General features: G+C 42.6%; 1 protein-coding gene across 11 annotated transcripts in view; it reads right to left on the bottom strand.

Moving 5' to 3' along the window:
- The window catches only part of DDX4 (DEAD-box helicase 4), a 103787-nt gene that overhangs the window by 52214 nt on the left and 32586 nt on the right, over window positions 1-18987 (bottom strand). For all 11 annotated transcript variants that reach the window (XM_065598927.1, XM_065598930.1, XM_005300845.4 and 8 more), the window contains 2 exons: window positions 9648-9743; window positions 9210-9287 (listed from right to left, as the gene is read on the bottom strand). In XM_065598927.1, coding sequence (XP_065454999.1) covers window positions 9210-9287; window positions 9648-9743 — 174 coding nt within the window. The remainder of the gene's footprint in view (window positions 1-9209; window positions 9288-9647; window positions 9744-18987) is intronic.

The following is an 18987-nucleotide window of genomic DNA, read 5'->3' as shown; positions in this document are numbered from 1 at the left end:
ACCTACTAAAGTAGGGACCTCACCATTCTACATCTACTACATTAAAAACTACTTTGATTATCCAAAGCATTTCAGATTACTCAATATCAAACTCCCCTAAGTCACATGAACACACAATTCTGACATGGAGAGGGGCTGCCAGACCCCCAGTTGCAGGGTTTTAAGGGAAAGTGTGTTTTATTATGCCCCACGCAGGGCGGCTGAGGAGGTGGTATGTGCTATTCAGCTTCCCCAGTTCATCAGTAATCTCCCTGGACTCCAGAGAGATTACTGATGAATCCAGGAAGCTGAGTAGCAAGTACCGTCTCCTCAGCCACCCCAGAACGCTTGCTTCAAGTATCCAGTTGGAAAATAAACTGGAAGCTACAGCAACAGCTTGCCTTTCCATGCAGAAAGTTATTTTACAAGTTAAGCTAGACCTCGCCACCAACAATGAGTTTTGCCTACTGGGTATCCATACCAAGAATCACATAACTGGAATGTTAAAATAACTGTATAAACTATTTAGGAAAGAGTAAGTAGAAGCAGAGGGGTGGTGTGTAGTGCATCAAGGATGCCATTATCTGGTTTAGTTATTGACAATTAAAGACAGGACCTGGAATATGTTCCTTCTACCTGATAAATCGCAAGATGGGATGTAGGCAGGAGGTCTGTCACTGACCACCAAATCAGACATGGGAACAGTATGTGAAACTCCTTAAATATATCTATCTAGAATACTTAGAAATAATTCTATGATCATGAGGGACTTCAATCTAGGGAGCATATGCTGCCACTTCTAAAATATCCCTGGAGTGCCTAAAAATTATAGGTAACTTTCTAACACAAAAGTATTGAAACCATCTTGTGGTAATTTTATACTAAACCTGATTCTGAGAGAGAAAAATAAATTGATCACGGGAATCAAAATTGATTGTTGCCTACATACAAGTGATCATGATCTATTTATGTGCAAACAGAATATAGTTCTACCCAGGAATTACTTTGTACTTTAAAAAGGCAGATTTCTCAAAGCTGCAAACAATCATGAGTAAAATTGAACAGGACAAAAAAAAATAAAACAAAGGCATGAATCGTAATTGGGAATTGTTTAAGTATGCTTTATTAAGTGCCTAAAAACAATTCCAAAATAATCACAAAAGCAGCCACCTTTGGGTAAAATGACTAGTCTAGTCAAGAGGGGAAGCAAAAGCAGCAATAATAAATCAAAAAATTATAACAAATGGAAAAATGGGAAGATGATACCAGTGAGTACAAATCAGCAGTTAGGATATGAAGACAATTGGTAAGGGAAACTAAAGGTATCAATGAAAAAGGTACTGCTAGTACATTTAAGGAGGAGGAATTCTTTAAATATGTCAGTAACAAAAAATTCTAGCAATGGTATAGGTCTGATACTAGATCAAGATGGTAAAATCATCTATCATGATAAAGAAAAGATTAAATTAATACATCTTTTCTGTATCTGGACAGAAGGATAACAAATTAGTATTTTATAGGGGTAATGAATACTACCTATTCCATCAGTGGCCAGGGAGGATGTTAAACAGCAATTAAAAGTTTTTTAAAACACAATAATTTACATCCAAGAGCATTAAAAGAATCCACCAGTCAGTTCTCTGAACCAATAATATTGGTTTTTAAACAAATCTTGGAACACTGTGGAAGTTAGAGGTCTAGATAAAAGCAAATGTCATACCAACATTTTAAAAGGGTAAGCCCAGCTTAACTATAAGCCAGGTAGGGTATGTCTAAACTGCAATTTGACACCTGTGGCTGGCCCATGTCAGCTAACTCAGGCTTGCCTGCCTTAGGCGCTGTTTAACTGCGGTGTAGACTTTCAGGCTCAGGCTGGCACCTGGTTCTAGGACCCTGTGAGGTGGGAGGGTCCCAGAACTTGAGCTGCAGATGGAGCCCAAACATCTATACCGCAATTAAAAAGTGCCTTAACCTAAGCCTGGAGAGCTTGAGTCAGCGGACATGGGCCAGCCACAGGTGTCAAACTTCAGTGTAGATATAACCTTAGCCTCACTTCTATCCTAGGCAAAGGCTCGTATGGACACAAAGAATTAAAGGATGGCAGTATAATAAATGTCAATCAACAGTTTTAGGGAAAAATAGGTCTTGTCAAACCTGTTTTTTGTTTTTAAATGAGATCACAAGCTTAACTTTATCAACTAACTCTTGACGTAATATACTTTGATTTAGTTCTTCCACATAACATTTTGATAAAAAAAATATAACTATATAAAGTCAATGTAGCCCATATTAAAAGGATAAAAACTGGTTAAATAGTTCCCAAAAAGTAATTATAAAAGTGGGGAATTCTCAACCAATGGTGGTGTTTCTAGTGGAGTCCCATGAGAGCCATTCTTGGCCCAAAGTCATTCTAGATCTTTATCTATGATGTGAAAGAAAATATAAAATCATTGTGGGTAAGATTTACCATTTTACCAATTTTTGTCATCTGCAAATTAATGATGGGGACAGGTCAGTTATACAGGCCAACCTGATGAGATGGATTCATCAAAATATCAGGCTTTTTAATACAACCAAATACAAGGTCAACATCTAGGAACAAAGAATATAGCCACACTTGCAAGATGGTAAACAGTATCCTGGAATGCAGGGACACAAAAAAGGATTCCAGCCAAGAACAGATAAAATGAACATAATCTCCCATTGAAATGCTGTAGCTGAGAGGGCAAACGCAATCCTTGGTTGTATAAGCAAGGAATATCACAGAAGAGTAGAGAGGTGTCATTCACTCTGACTAGCAGAACCATTACTGAATACGCTTCTAAAAGGATGTTGAAAAACTGGAAAGGGTTCAAAGGCTGGTTCTATAAGGCCCATCAGAATTACATTAAAGCTACAGGTCAGGAGACACTCCCAAATGCAAAGGATATGCATGAACTAGTCCTTTTAGAAATTTTGAAACAGGAGGAATGAGAGAATGTGGTATATATTTAAGCAAAGGTGTATAACTATCAGACACCAGTTTCCAAATCCAGTCACTGTCATGCAAAGTAACTAGAGTCCCTGGAGGACAAATACCTGGAGCTCCTTGTAAGATCTTTTCTTTGGCAACTAGACTAGAACCAGGAAATATCTAATAGAGGTGGGCCAACTGAGAGGGCACCAAGGAGCTCCTGAAAACAGAAGTTGACCAGGGACTCAAGCAGTTAAAAGATATGGTCAGGATGTACACATTATCTGATACAAATCAGTTATCAACAAGTAATTTTTGACCCGTCATAGACTGGCCATCAGATACACCACTGCATTGGTGAAGAAAAACAACAGAAGTCAAAGGGCATAACCTGGAATTGAAAATGGGTTCGCAAAGTTGCAGGTTGCATTGGTGGCACAGACACATGGGGATAGCCTTTGTTGTAGGACAGTGAAAAATGCTGACACAAATCAGAAAGGCCGGGCCTCAATGCAGAAATGAGCCTTGCACATACTCAGCCTGGACAGAACTAGTATTCGGCTAAACTTGTCTGCTCTCTTTCCCCTAGGATGAGTCTTGACTGAAAACCCCAAAATGTCCTCAGAAAAAGGAATAATTGTTTCTGGTGAAGTGAGGCTTGCAATGCTGTTCTTCACTAACTGTTACCTAGACCAAACAAAGGAGGGCAACAAGATGGATAACAGAAAGGAACTTAAATCTATGGGAAGACCGTTCATTTTGAGAAAATTTGTCCAATATGGATTTTTAATTTGATGTGGAAAGCTTGAAAACTTTGAAATAAAGTTCTGTTCAAAGGGGATGGGGTGCACGGGAATGGAGTAGCTTAACGGAGTGTGGGAATTTATGTTTTCTTATTTTTCTTTCCTTTTCTCTTTCTGTTTCCATCCTAGGATGCTGATGTTGTGTGAGTCATGGTATACCAAGGCCTCTTCTTGAAAACATGAACTAATCACTTCAGACGGGGTAGAAACTCCTCTAACCTACTAGGCTATCCAGCCTCACAGTTGCAAAGTCTCTGCTGCTTCTGCAACAGCTACAGCTTTGTTGCTGTTGCAGTCTATGACTTGCCCCTTGACGATACAGAGGAATGCCTTTTTATTTTAATCATATGTATAGAAATAGAGGTGATACGCAGAGAGAGGAGAGCAGGGCTGACCATGAACACTCACGTTTGAAACCACTTCCTCAAAGCTCTGAGCTTAAGCCTTACTGAAGTAGCATACCTGTACCACAAAATGATATATTCTCCTCCCTTAATGGCGGGACTGGTACTCTGCTGCGTTTTCTCTAGAACCTAGGTTTCCTACAAGCTTCTGTCCTCCAAAACTCTTCTCCTTATTGGTCGGGCACCATGAACAGGGATAAAAATTAAAAGTGTAATGGAAAAAAGGAGAGGGCCAGCGGAACCGCATGCTTCAAGTGGAGGCAAGACACCAGGGAGTTAGCGAGGCAGTCCCAGTTCTCTGAACAGCTTCAGTTGGCAATAAATTGAGAAGCTAAAGGGATGTTTAAAAAGTAAGAGAGGATAACCTCCATACTTGGAGGTTGAGGAGTAACCCAGTTTTAACGACTCTCAGAGCACACACACACAAAAAACACTCACCCAAACTCTGTTGGCTTGCGTATTTCCAATTATTGGAATCTCGCACCATAGTGATGCTTTTTCTTGGCAAATTGTTCTAGGATAGTGTTCAGCTCCAATCTTGCTGTCTCATCTTTCTCAGTTGCAAGGAGAGCAAGGTCACTCAGCTGTGTCTGACACAGTGCTGAATGCATTGGTGAGAGTCAACACAATATTTCCGGAAAAGCATCATAATGTCAAGTTCTCTTGAAATTCAAGTAGCACTGGACTCCAAATGACAAACTAAACACCTCCGCAGCATTTGCAAAGTAAGACATCTTGAAAGACTCATGAACCAAGTCTAAAGAAAAATATGACTATTTTCCCATGAGTTTAAGAATTTCCTCCTTTGACTCTTCTAAAGCTGTATTTTGAAGTCGTCAGGGATGGAGGAACCAAATAGTGTAGCTACCTGTTGAAATCCCTCACATTGAAATGTTAGTTCCCCAATCATGCCAAAACCTTGAAGCATTTCCTTTGATGGTTATGCTTGACTTAACACAGAATCATGTGAAATTTTGTCATCCTTGCAGCATACATGTTTATTCCTGTGGCTTGGATAGACTGCATTTTCAAAACCCATTGCTTCCCACTGTTCTGAGATTCTTTTACAATTTCCTTCAGATCTGAGTTTGCTGAAATCATTCACCATGTTCTCAAATATCTGTAGGACTTGGAAAAGGTAAATTTTCTTTGACTGAAGGATTCCAGAGACTGCAGTCCTGATAACTAAGCTCCCATGCCATAACAGACTGAGGAAGAACATCCAATCCAACAAGGACAGTTTGCTTTTTGCTCAAGGTATGTCCTCACTCCTTCTGCATTGAGTGACAGTTTTATCTTCTAAGCATTCAAATATATTCTGAAAATTTACTATCATTGCCTCAGCGGCTTTCACTTGAGTTGCCCATTTAGTCTTGCAGAGTACTTTAGATGTAAAGGTTGTCTTTGTTCTTCAGAAGCCTGTTCATTTTAATCTGCTGCATCAATCCTGTCAACTTCTTCAGAGGCCTGAAGTACATCAAGTTCCTTTACTCTTTACAAAACTGTACTCTCTTGAGTAAGAGTTTGAAGATAAAGACAATTTTTAGACTTCATTAGTTTTTGCCCATTGATAGAATCTGAAATATTTATATATTTCCTGCAAAGTTGTGAAGAAAACCATCAGGTCTATACTGGCTTTACCTTCAGTAGCATGAATCAAAACTAGGTTAATCTGATGTCTGGGCAATGGTTATATGGTGCATACACCATCTCCCTTACCTGAAAGATATTCTCTCATATTTGCTTGCAATCCCCCATGAGCTCTGGCCATAACACTAGCCATCACATCCCTGGCCAGACATGTATTTGGGGTTTAATCCATACTTGCAGAATAAAACATTAGTTAACTGATCAAACAAGGATTCAGCATCTGCCTCACTTACTGCTATAAAGCTTACAAAATGCTCTTTTATATCCACTTTTCCTTTGATTCAATCAATATTAACAAAGTTAAGCAAAATGGCTATTTGATCAACATGGCTAATATCCATGGTTGTATCTGCAATGACAGTAAAATGAAAACTTAACTTCTTTGCAACTAATAAGTATGTGTCTCCTAGTATCTGATGTTAAGAGACTTAGTTCATCAGTAACTGTCTTGCTCAAGTACTTGATTCTCTTGGCGTCACTGATATGATGGGCAAAAGTTGTACTAGGTCTGGCAAGTAGCTTAAGGATGCTCAAGTAAACATCACAATTGTTGCTCTCCAGCACTCCACAGTGGCTGTGGAAGGACTAAAATTTTGACCGCGTCAAGCAATATTTTAAGTATTTCTTGCCATTTCCTAATATTTTCAGATCTTTGTTTATCAAAACATGCATTGATACTATGACCCTATGAACAATATACTAAGCCACTGGATATGCAAAACCTTCAAGCAGTGCATTTTTCATTCTGTAAATGAAAATTAAAAATGGCAGTTTGTTCGTTTGGGCTCACAAGAACCAATCATACAAGGCTACGCAATCGTTCAGGTTATAAAGCTGAATCTTGAAAGTAACTTATCAGATGGGGACTTGAAACCTATTTCAGCAGGAAGACTGGTTTGTCCTGTGTCGTTGCTGACCTGCTCATCTACAAGGCCCTTGGTTTTGTTCCCGTCAAGTTTGTCTACAGGTTTTAAACAATTAGCCTACCAATCAGCTTTCAAATCTCACACCTGAGACTTCAAATTCTGTGTACATTCCTGTTAAAGACACAGGGATATACAACACTTCCTGGAGAATCAACACGAACATAGGAAAATTACCAAAAATAGCTAATTGAAGATGGGAGTGGGGGAGAAAACCTTTCAGAAAAAGAATGTAGGGACTGGGGAAAAAAAGTTTGTAGGCCCCAGACATCAAACCTGTGAAGTTCAGCCCTGGAACAGTAGCTAAAGACTAGGACTGCCAATTAATTACTGTTAACTCAAGCAAATAACTCAAAACAAATTAACTTGATTAAAAATTAATCGTAATTAATCGCAATTTTAATCACACTGTTAATAATAGAATACCAACTGAAATTTATTACACATATTTTTGGAGGTTTTTCTACTTTTCAAATATATTATTTATATTACAACACAGAATACAAAGCATACAGTGCTCACTTTATATTATTTTTTTATTACAAATATCTGCACTATAAGGAAGATAAAAGAAACTGTTTTTCAATTCACCTCATACAAGTACTGTAGTGCAATCTCTCTCATGAAAGTGCAACTTACAAATGTTTATTTTGTTACATAACTGTACTCAAAAATAAAACAATGTAAAACTTTAGAGCCTACAAGTCCACTCAGTCCCACTTATTCTTCAGCCAACCGCTAAGACAAACAAGTTTGTTTACATTTATGGGAGATAATGCTGACCTCTTATTTATAATCATCTGAAAGCGAGAACAGGAGTTCACATGACACTTTTGTAGCCGGCATTCCAAGTTATTTACATGCCAGATATGCTACACATTCGTATGCCGCTTCACGCTTTGACTTTATCTTGTTACAGTGCAAATATTTGTAATACAAAATAATATAACAAGTGACCACTATACACTTTGTATTCTGTGTTGCAATTTAAATCAATATACTGTATATACTCGTTCATAAGCCAAATTTTTTTAGTAAAAAAGAGAAGCACCAGAGATGGGGGTCAGCTTATGAACGGGTATAGAGAGGGAGAGATGGGACACAGCCCCTTCCTCCAACAAAGGGAGCAAGGAGAGGCAGCACAGCCAGCAGAGACAAAAGGGAAGAGGCGGAGCCAGAGTCTCTCCGCTTCTGGCCACACTGCTCTCCCCCCAGCCTCCGAAGCAGCTGCAGCGCTGGGGCTGCAGCTGCGCCGCTCAGTCCAACCCACCGGAGCAGCTCCAGCGGGGTCAGAGACATCCTCCCTTGGCCCTCCCCAGATAAAGTGGGAAGAGATGGGATGGGGAGAGTGTGGGGGTCCCGGGTTAGGGGTGGGGTCATTTGTGGATGGTCACAAGGTTCCTCCCTTGACTCCCAGCTTCTCCCCCGCCAAAAAGTTTCCCCACCAGTTGCTGTCCCGGCCCTTCAGGGTAAGCAGCTGGCACACCATGACACTTTGTTTACTTAGGTTTACCTCTGTTTACCTCAAGCGTCCGCAGGCACAAACCATCTCAGCCCACCAGCGGCTTATCCTGGGAGCCAAAGTTTGCTGACCCCTGAATTATAGGGTCAGCTTATGAATGGGTTATAAAAATTTTCCATTTTTGCTTATCCATCTTGGCGGGGTCGGCTTATAAACGAACCAGCTTATGATTGAGTATATACTGTATTTGAAAATTGTAGAAAACACCCCAAAATACTTAAATAATTGGTATTCTATTATTAACAGTGCGATGAATCGTGATTTGTTTTAAATTTTGCAATTTTTTTAATCGTTTGACAGCCCTACTCAACAGCCATGCTAGTAATAGTTCTATTGTCTGATAATAAAGAATCAGACCACCAGCTCAGATATCCACCATCACCATAACCAATTGCTATCCCCTGCTGAACAAACATTCTGAAAAACTGACTAAGCTAGTTGCCACCTACAATGTAAAGACCTGAAACACTGATTCTTGGAGGACCCATAAATTTAAAGTACTAATTCTAAACCAGTGATCAGGAAGGTGGTGTTTCAATCCTTAGAAAGTGTTGAGTAGTTAAAGGAATCCAGCCTGCTTTTTTGGGGGTAGAGGACATCATCATTCCAATGAGTGATTCATGTATTCTAGTAAATAGAAACCAGCAGGGCTGGGAGCATACATGTAGTTGTATAAACATATCCAATGTCAGTAGCAACAAAATAATTCCATAACCTGGATTCTGCATGTGATACCCCAGTTGCAGACACCCTGCTTTTCTCTTTAAAAGAGGCAAGACCAAAAGCTTTCCAGGCCCCTCCTATGTCTGTTAGGTTTCTTCTATGTTTGAGTGTAGAGATAAACGAAGTTAATACAGCTGTAGGCTAAAGAATGCTTAGGGTTAGTGAAGAGGAAAAAAATGGAGTCGAGGAGCAAGCAGCTCCAAATAAATCACAAAAAAAGATTTAAATACTTTACAGAAAGTATAATCTTACCTGTAGGACCTCCAAACCCTCCTCTCCTAGAGATAAAGACGCTATCAGACTGCTGTCCTCGTTGCTCATTTTCATTATCTGTAGTAATTCATACCCAAAGTAATCAGAAAATAATTATACAAAGCATAAGTGTTCAAGCCTGAATTAGCAATTTCAACTCAATGAACTAAAAAAAAGAAAAGTGGCAATCCCATCAGGTTATCATTTATAAAACTATATTATTCCTAAAAAAACTCCCACTCTGCAATATCAGAAGTGAACCTGTTCATGTACATTTTAAGTTTCCATATATTTCTGAAGCACTAAGACCATTCCATAACTTGTACCTTCATTTATTCCTAAAAATCTTCTGGGAAAGCCCTCGGTCTACTCAAGTAGTAATTGAATTGAATTTTTGCTCCATGATGAATACAAAAAGCTGAATGCCATACAACTTACTTTGACTTTGTGCAAATCCTATACGGCCACCTCCGAAACCCCCTGCAACACCTCTTTGTGTGCCAAGTCTTTCTGAATAGCTTCCTTCCTGGAAACCTACAATACAGAATAACAGCAATTTAGCACCTTAGTTTACACCATTATTTTGCATCCGCAGACTTCAAAGCACTTTTTAGAAAGGAGAATAAACATGATCCCAAAATTACAAGTGGGAAACCTTAGGTGCAGTGATTTGAAGCGACTTACCCGCAGTCTCAAAGAATCAGGTCCTTTTCAGTATGCTACTCTTTACATTCAAGCAAATTTATATAAAAGCTATTCTGAAGCAATTATTACAGTTCGCAAGACAACAAGAGTGAAAATCTACCCTTTTTGTTGGTATTCTTTCTTGGTACTACACAGTGACAGATATACAAGTGGAAGGAATTAAGGCCTTGGAGTATTCTTCCACACTGCACTTCTACATTTGTGGATTAAGATACACAACTCCCTACCCTCCAGTCTTCCACTTTAGTACAGATTCTCCAATGGTTAAACCAGAAGACTGAGTCAGATCAGGATACTATACCTATCTCCATCACAGTACATGACACTTCTAATGAATCACTTGTCTCAATGCACCAATAATATAATGAAGTATTCTCAGTTTATTAACTGTCTAATCCTGGGTACCTGTACTTTTATTTGATTTTACTTGTGAAAAAAACAGCTAAGAATATGGAATACAGTACAGCAGATAATTTCAGATTTCTGGTACCAAAACTTCTTGTCAAGTTAGGGTTTTGGATGACACCACCAAGAAAACCTCGCTCCACTTTGCAAGGTTAAGTGTGTCTAGGAGTCCTTTCTGTTGTTCACTAGAAAATTCCAGACAGGTGAAGAGCACAGCTGCAGCAGATGAGCTGTAAGAGGAAGGAATTTGAGATCCCTTCACTCTGACACAGTACATATAAGAACACAGGCAAGGTCTTTGGCTGGGAAACCAAGAGGTTCACAACATCTGGGAATCAAACTGTCTGGACCACGCAGAAGCGATCAATATCAGCGTCCTGTATAATCTTGAAGAGCACTCTAGAAATCAGTGGGACTAGTGAGTAAGAATACATCAGAGATGATCACATGATTAAGAAAGCATCAGACAGGAATTCTCAACTCAGATCTCTCCCTCAAGCCAAAAGCCTGACACTTGTTTTGCACTGCGAACTGGTCCACTCAAGAGTAGCCCACTCAAAGGAGATGTGCTGGAGAATGGAGTCTGATCTCACGCCTGTGACTGGAAAAGAAGGTCTGCTACACTGTCCTGCAGGCTAGTATGCATACCATCAAAAGGGAGATTTGGGATCTGATGCATTAGCTCCATAGTCTGATTGCTTCTTAACTTAGGGAGAAGATCTCACCCAGTGCTACAGGTTGGCATAGACCATGGTATGCATATTGTCCATTGTTATCAGTATAGAACAAGTGATGGAAAACTCAAAAGCTTTGCGCACTGCTCCGAGTTCCCACAGATTGATATGCATTTGTGTCTCTCATGCAGTTCGAAGGCCCTGCACTTACAGACCTACATGATGCTTGGTAGGGGCATACACTGACCTCAGCCAGACCTACATGCATCCAAAGGCATAGTCTAGCAGATAGCACAACGAAGGGCACAAAGCCATGTGCTTAAGTAGGTGAGAAATCCTCACTGTGGTCTCTGGGTTAGATTCCAACTGTGCTAAGATGATCATTGATAAACTTAACATTGACAAGTCACTGGGACCAGATGGCATTCACCCAAGAGTTCTGAAAGAACTCAAATGTGAAGTTGTGGAACTGTTAACTAAGGTTTGTAACCTGTCCTTTAAATCAGCTTCTGTACCCAATGACTGGAAGTTTGCTAATGTAACGCCAATATTTAAAAAGGGCTCTAGAGGTGATCCCGGCAATTACAGACCGGTAAGTCTAACGTCTGTACCAGGCAAATTAGTCGAAACAATAGTTAAGAATAAAATTGTCCGACACATAGAAAAACAAACTGTTGAGCAATAGTCAACATGGTTTCTGTAAAGGGAAATCGTGTCTTACTAATCTATTATAATTCTTTGAAGGGGTCAACAAACATGTGGACAAGGGGGATCCGGTGGACATAGTGTACTTAGATTTCCAGAAAGCCTTTGACAAGGTCCCTCACCAAAGGGTCTTATGTAAATTAAGCTGCCATGGGATAAAAGGGAAGGTCCTTTCATGGATTGAGAACTGGTTAAAAGACAGGGAACAAAGGGTAGGAATTAATGGTAAATTCTCAGAATGGAGAGGGGATCGGTCGATCCTCGGACCGATCCTATTCAACTTATTCATAAATGATCTGGAGAACGGGGTAAACAGTGAGGTGGCAAAGTTTGCAGATGATACTAAACTGCTAAAGATAGTTAAGACCAAAGCAGACTGTGAAGAACTTCAAAAAGATCTCACAAAACTAAGTGATTGGGCAACAAAATGGCAAATGAAATTTAATGTGGATAAATGTAAAGTAATGCACACTGGAAAAAATAACCTCAACTATACATACAATATGATGGGGGCTAATTTAGTTACAAGTCAGGAAAAAGATCTTGGTGTCATCGTGGATAGTTCTGTGAAAATGTCCATGCAGTGTGCAGAGGCGGTCAAAAAAGCAAACAGAATGTTAGGAATCATTAAAAAGGGGATAGAGAATAAGACTGAGAATATATTATTGCCCTTATATAAATCGATGATACTCCCTCATTTCGAATACTGCGTACAGATGTGGTCTCCTCATCTCAAAAAAGACATACTGACACTAGAAAAGGTTCAGAAAAGGGCAACTAAAATGATTAAGGGTTTGGAACGGGTCCCATATGAAGAGAGATTAAAGAGGCCAGGACTCTTCAGCTTAGAAAAGAGGAGACTAAGGGGGGATATGATAGAGGTATATAAAATCACGAGTGATGTGGAGAAAGTGGATAAGGAAAAGTTATTTATTTATTCCCATAATACAAGAATTAGGGGTCATCAAATGAAATTAATAGGCAGCAGGTTTAAAACAAATACAAGGAAGTTCTTCTTCATGCAGTGCACAGTCAACTTGTGGAACTCCTTGCCTGAAGAGGTTGTGAAGGCTAGGACTATAAGAGCGTTTAAAAGAGAACTTGATAAATTCATGGTGGTTAAGTCCATTAATGGCTATTAGCCAGGACGGGTAAGGAATGGTGTCCCTATCCTCTGTCAGAGGGGAGATGGATGGCAGGAGAGAAATCACTTGATCATTGCCTGTTAGGTTCACCCCCTCTGGGGCACCTGGCATTGGCCACTGTCGGTAGACAGGATACTGGGCTAGATGGACCTTTGGTCTGACCCAGTACGGCCTCTCTTATGTTCTTATTATCAGGTTCTCGAACCTGTCCGCAGGCAGAAAGGCTGTGGACTTGTTGAAATCCAACCCTGGAATATCTGAGCAGTAGTTAGGTTGGACTTCTGCATGCTGACTTTCAAGACCAGATGCACTGTAACTGCTAACACCTTGGTGAATGCCCTCAATGTAGTCAATAGTCCAAAGGTAGCAACTCAACACTGAAAATGTTCATGACCTGTCACCAACCCTTAGGTACTTCCTGTATGATGGAACAGATATATGGAAGCATGCATTTTGGAGGTCAAGAGATGCAAGTCAGTCCCCTGATCCAGGGAGATAATTATCAAAGCAAGCATAATCATCCTGAACTTCATTTTCAATCTATGAACATGTTAAGCATCAAGTCCAAGATGGACTGTCATCCCCTTTTCTTTTTGGGGGTGACAAAGTATTTGCTGTAGAATCCCCTCCTTAGGTATTGACGTAGGACCCTTTCTTTCACTCTAAAAGAAGCTAGAGGACCTCTTGATGTAGCAGATCCTCCTAAAACAGATCCTTGAAGAGAGATTGGGAAAGAGGGTTGGGAGTATGCACAATGTGAACCTGGACAGAGTATTCTGTTGTAATCGTATCCATAACTCACTGGTCTGAGGCGACGCAAGAACATGTGTGCCTGATGTGCTCTCTTTCAGGGACTAATGTGAAGACCCTGACGGATCTAAGTTGCCTTGGAGTGCTTCAGTGTGTGAAGGGTTTCATCAGTTTTGGAGCTGAACAACACTGATCCTTCAAAGGGCAAGTCCTCCAATTGTAAATTGCACCTGCAGGTTAAGCCCTATCCTTGCAGCCACAAACCCTCTTCCCAACTACACCTCTAGTCACCGAGTAAGATACTGTATGCAATACATCCAGCGCAGCTGAGAAGCCGGTCTTGGCAATTAGATGGCCTTGTTGACCACAGTATCAAACTCTTCCCTTTGCATCTGCTAGTAACTTGTTCATAAAACACATGAATTTTTCAATTCAATCCAGGAAGTCATACTTACCCATCAGGTCTGGTAATTTTTAATACAGCATTGCAAACTAGTGGCCAAATAAACTATCTTTTAGGATCACAGTCTTTTGTTCTGATGTGTATGATGGGTTGATATACTGATCAATCAATCTTAGACCACAGAGGTCAATAAAGGTTTGGTCTCCTGAAGGCTACAGCATCAGGAATATCATCATCAATATGATTAAAATGAGACACCCTAGAAGTACATGAGAAGTGCAATTTATCAGAAGTCCCTTTATTAACGTATCTACCAAGCAGATAAACAATCCCACAAACAATGGGATTGTTGTTCTTCGAGATGTGCTGCTCATGTCCATTCCAATAGGTGTGTGCAAGCACCACATGCACGACTGCTGGAAAGCTTTTCCCTTGCGGTACTCGTCAGGTCGGCTATGGAGACGCCTAGAATGGCATCTTTATGGCGGTGTATATATGTCCCTGCTGGCCCGCCGCTGGCTCAGTTCCTTCTTGCCGGAGTACTCCGACAGTGGGGAGGCGGGAGGGATTTGGAATGGACATGAGCAACACATCTCTAAGAACAACAGTTACGAGCGGTAAGTAAGCGTTTTTTCTTCTTCGAGTGATCGCTCACGTGTATTCCAATAGGTGACTTCCAAGCAGTTACCCCGGGGGAGGGGTCAGAGTTCACCTAATTGCCAAGTGCAGGACAGCGCTACCAAACCCAGCATCATCCCTCACCTGCTGGATAATGGTGTAGTGGGAAGTGAAGGTGTGAACTGAAGACCAGGTTGCCGCCTTGCAAATATCCTGGATAGGGACCTGTGCCAGGAATGCTGCGGACGCCACCTGCGCTCTGGTAAGAGTGCGCCTTAAGCGGAGGGGCTGGAACTTTAGCCAGGTCATAGCAAGTCCTGATGCAGGACGTGATCCATGATGAGATGTGCTGTGATGAGATGGAGAGCCCCCTCATTCTTTCAGCGATAGCAATAAAGAGCTGCGGTGACTTACGAAACGGCTTTGTGTGTTCAGTGTAAAATGCTAAGGCACGTGTAACATCCAAGAATGGAACATGCGCTCCCTGTTAGTGGCATGGGGTTTAGGAAAGAACACAGGTAAAAATATATCCTGGTTCACATGAAACTGGGAGACAACCTTAGGCAGGAATGCAGGATGGGGGCATAGCTGCACCTTGTCTTTATAAAATACCGTATAAGGTGGTTCGGAGGTCAGTACTCTAAGTTCGGATATCCTTCTAGCGGAGGTTATAGCCACCAGAAAAGCCACCTTCCAGGAAAGGTAGGACGGAGGACAGGTAGCCATGGGCTCAAAGTGGAGCCCCATGAGTGAGGACAGGATCAGGTTGAGGTCCCGGGGGGAACGGGCTGACGTAATGGAGGATAAAGTCTGTCCAGGCCCTTAAGAAACCTGCTCACCATGGGATTACTGATGCCCCCCGTCGTTCCCGGGTGAAAAGCCGAAATGGCCACAAGGTGTAGCCTCAGGGATGATCTTGCTAACCGTTGGTGCTTGAGATATAAAAGATAGTCCAAAATAAGGGGAACTGGGCCTGATTATGGCTCAGTTCCCCTTTGTCGAGATCAAATGGCACTTCCACTAAGCTTCCACTTATCCAGGTACGTGGCTCGAGTGGAGGGTTTCTTGCTTCCTAACAGGACCTCCTTCGCTGAGTGTGAGCACTGAAGCTCAAGAAGGTTTAGCCATGGAGATTCCATGCCATGAGGTGGAGGAACTCGAGGTTGGGGTGCTGTACACGGCTGTGGTCCTGTGTGATTAGGGTCAGACAGAGAGGGAGCGCTACTGGTCTGTCCACTGAGAGGTTCAGTAACATGGTGAACAAGTGCTGGTGAGGCCACGCTGGTGCTATGAGGATCAAAAAAGCCCTGTCCTAACAAATCTTGAGGAGCACTCTGTATGAGGATGAATGGCAGGAACGCGTACAGCAGGTGACCTGTCCATGACACCCTCGATCTGGTCCCCAAGAACCGGTGCCATTGACTCCGGCTCCAGTTGCAAAATCGTTGAGTCCAGCGAGAATGGACTCTCCTACCCGGGACAATTTGGAGGAAGAGCTTGATCTCCCCTCCACTCTGGACACAAGAGGCGGCTCGAGACCCCATTGCCACGACAGCGCAGTACCTGGCTAGGCAGGTGCGGGGCCTGACTTTGCAAACTCAGGCACCGCCAGTGGCACCGACGACGGCACCGACTGCGGTGCAATGCCCAGCACCGTGGACGATTACGACACCTGTCTCCGCACCGAGGGCGGCACTCATGGTGGCACCACCATTGATTCATCATCAGGGGAAGCCCATGATGTTGCGGCGCTGATCTCAGTCTCAGTCTCCCCGGTACCACTCCCCGGTACCGTCCGGCTCCGCTCCCCCGTGGTCAGGTACAGAATACTCCTCAGAAACAGAATCATCTGTGTCCCACCACAGCCACTACTGCTCCCAGTCCCGATCACCATTTGATATTTTGTCTGCTTTGTAGGCAGCAGGGGCACTACACATGGTGTCAGCCAGATCACTTGTGCAGGGTCCATAATGGCCTCATTCATCAGAAGTGCAATCCTTCCCTGAAAAAAACAGATTGCTGAATATCCATTAGTTTATGCATAGGTTCCTGGATCTCCTCCGCTGGGATTTGTAAGGAATCAGACTAAGTCCTGAAAACCCTGAAAGTCATCCCACTGAGGCATACTGGGGATGAAAAGGAAATCATAGTGGTTCCCAATAGATCCGCCAAGGAAGAAACTCTGTTTGGTACATCCTAGCACTGGGAATAAGGCTGAGCAGGTGGAAGTTCAGAGGCAGATTGCATAGCCAGGGCCTTAGGAAGAGTATTCGAACTATCCAGACCAGCCTTTTGTTACCCTTTCTGCCAGGGAAAGATCAAAACCCCCCAATATGGCACACTGACAGATGGATTAGGGCCTGGTGGATATGGTGTTAAACTTCAGCCCATGTCCAGGTGCTACCTCGTGCGCAAGAGTATTTGTCTCACAATGAGTACTTCGATCCCTTATTCAAAACCAAATAAAGGTGAAAGAGAACTACTAGAAGAATACATATGGGAATTTTCCATTCCCTGCCTATTGTCTGACACCAGAGAGGAAGCTGATACGAAGGAACATATCCACTCTAAGTAGGTCCCATAGACACGGGCACTGATGGCAGCACCATCAAGGCACTCTGGGTCACAGGCTGTGTAGCCTACGAAGGTAGTTCTGGCATCAATGGAGATTCCAGCTCCGGCAGCACACCAAGGTCCATCGGTGCCATAAATGTCAATGGAGCCCCATGGCACTGAGGTAGAGATGATGCCATGGTGTCCTGCAGGCCAGTATAGATGCTGAAGTCTGTGGCAGTGGAAGCAGTGGCATCAAAATAGCCTTTGGCCTCCAAACAGCCTTCGTCAGAGCTGATATTGAAGAGCAGAAGGTTAAAGAAGCCAAGTTCTTAGATAAAGCAGCTTTCAGCAGTGGCACTCTCAACAACTAATCCAAGCATAGTCTGCTTGTGCCAAGGATTCCACACATTCATGAGCTCAAGCTTCAGTATAACCACATAAGACCATGAAGTCTCAGATTTGGAGAAAGAGGGCAAACCTCTTCTTTAAGCTCTTTGTTTGGAATCTATTCCTGGGACTCCTTGTGACCTATTCAATTTCTGAGAGTGTCTTATCAGATTTGGTTGATCTTGGAAACGGGACTGAAGATGAAGCACTGAGTCAGCATCCACACTCTTCAGAACAAAGATCATGGTTTTGGGGGTTTTTGTGGGGGGACAGGGGGAAGTGCCCTCTTGTGACCGGGGTTCAATGCCAGACTCATGGACTTGCCCATTAAGTAGATTTGTAGCTGGGCTGTGATGATTTTCCTTCGATCAGCTAGTCATCAAGATACAGGAACACTATGCCTTGTTTTCTGAGGCGAGCCACCACCACTACTAGGCATTTGTTGAAAACCCTTGTGAATGCAGACAAACTCAAGAATCAGACCCTAAACTGATAGTGGTTTTATCCTTCTTGAAACCTTAAGTACTTTATGTACGGGGTGTATGGTGATATGAAAGCAAAAAATGCAGGTCAAGAGCAGCAAACCAGTCCTGTGGCTCTAATGAAGGAATTATGAAGGCTAGAGTTACCACTCTGAACCTGATGCAACAAATGAAGGTATTTAATGCCCTCAGCTCCAAGACAGGGCAGCATCCTTTTTTCTTGAAGATTAGAAAACAACTGGAATAAAACCCCCTCCCTCTGTACTGAAGCAGTACTTCCTTTTCCTTTACTGCTGCCACAGAAAAGCAATTCCACTTCCTGCCGAAATAGTCTCTTTGAAAGGGAGTCTCTGAATAGAGACAGAGAAGGGAGTGGGTTATAGGGCTGGAATTGTAGGAGGTATATTATTGTTTCTATAACCCAGACATCTGATGCTACCATGCTGAAAGGCTGCCTCCAAACAGAGAGTGGATGAAGATTAAAGATCCATCTGCATCATTGTAGAGCAGTCGTCTCCAACCTTTTTATGCCCAAGATCACTTTTTGAATTTAAGGGCAACCCAGGATCTACCCCACCCCTTCCCCAAGGCCCTGCCCCGCTCACTCCATCCCCCCTGCTCTCCATCGCCCACTCTCCCCCACCCTCAACTCACTTTCAGAGGGCTGGGGTAGAGGGTTGGGGTTCAGGAGGGGATGCAGTCTCTGGGCTGGGGCCAAGGAGTTAAGGTGCAGCAGGGGATGAGGGGTGCAAGCTCTGGGAGGGAGTTTGGGTGCAGGAGGGGGCTCCAGGCTGGGTCAGAGTGTTGGGATGAAGGAGGGGGTTGGGGTGCGGCCTCCCATGGGGTGGCACTTGTCTTGGGTGGCTCCTGGTCCGAGGCGAAGAGGTGCTGCCACTAAGGCCCCACACCACTGCTGGAAGGGGCCAACGCACCCCTGTGGTCCCAGAG

Source organism: Chrysemys picta, chromosome 6, assembly GCF_011386835.1.
Source record: "Chrysemys picta bellii isolate R12L10 chromosome 6, ASM1138683v2, whole genome shotgun sequence".
Lineage (NCBI taxonomy): Eukaryota > Metazoa > Chordata > Testudines > Emydidae > Chrysemys > Chrysemys picta.
This window is presented reverse-complemented; position numbering and strand designations above follow the sequence as displayed.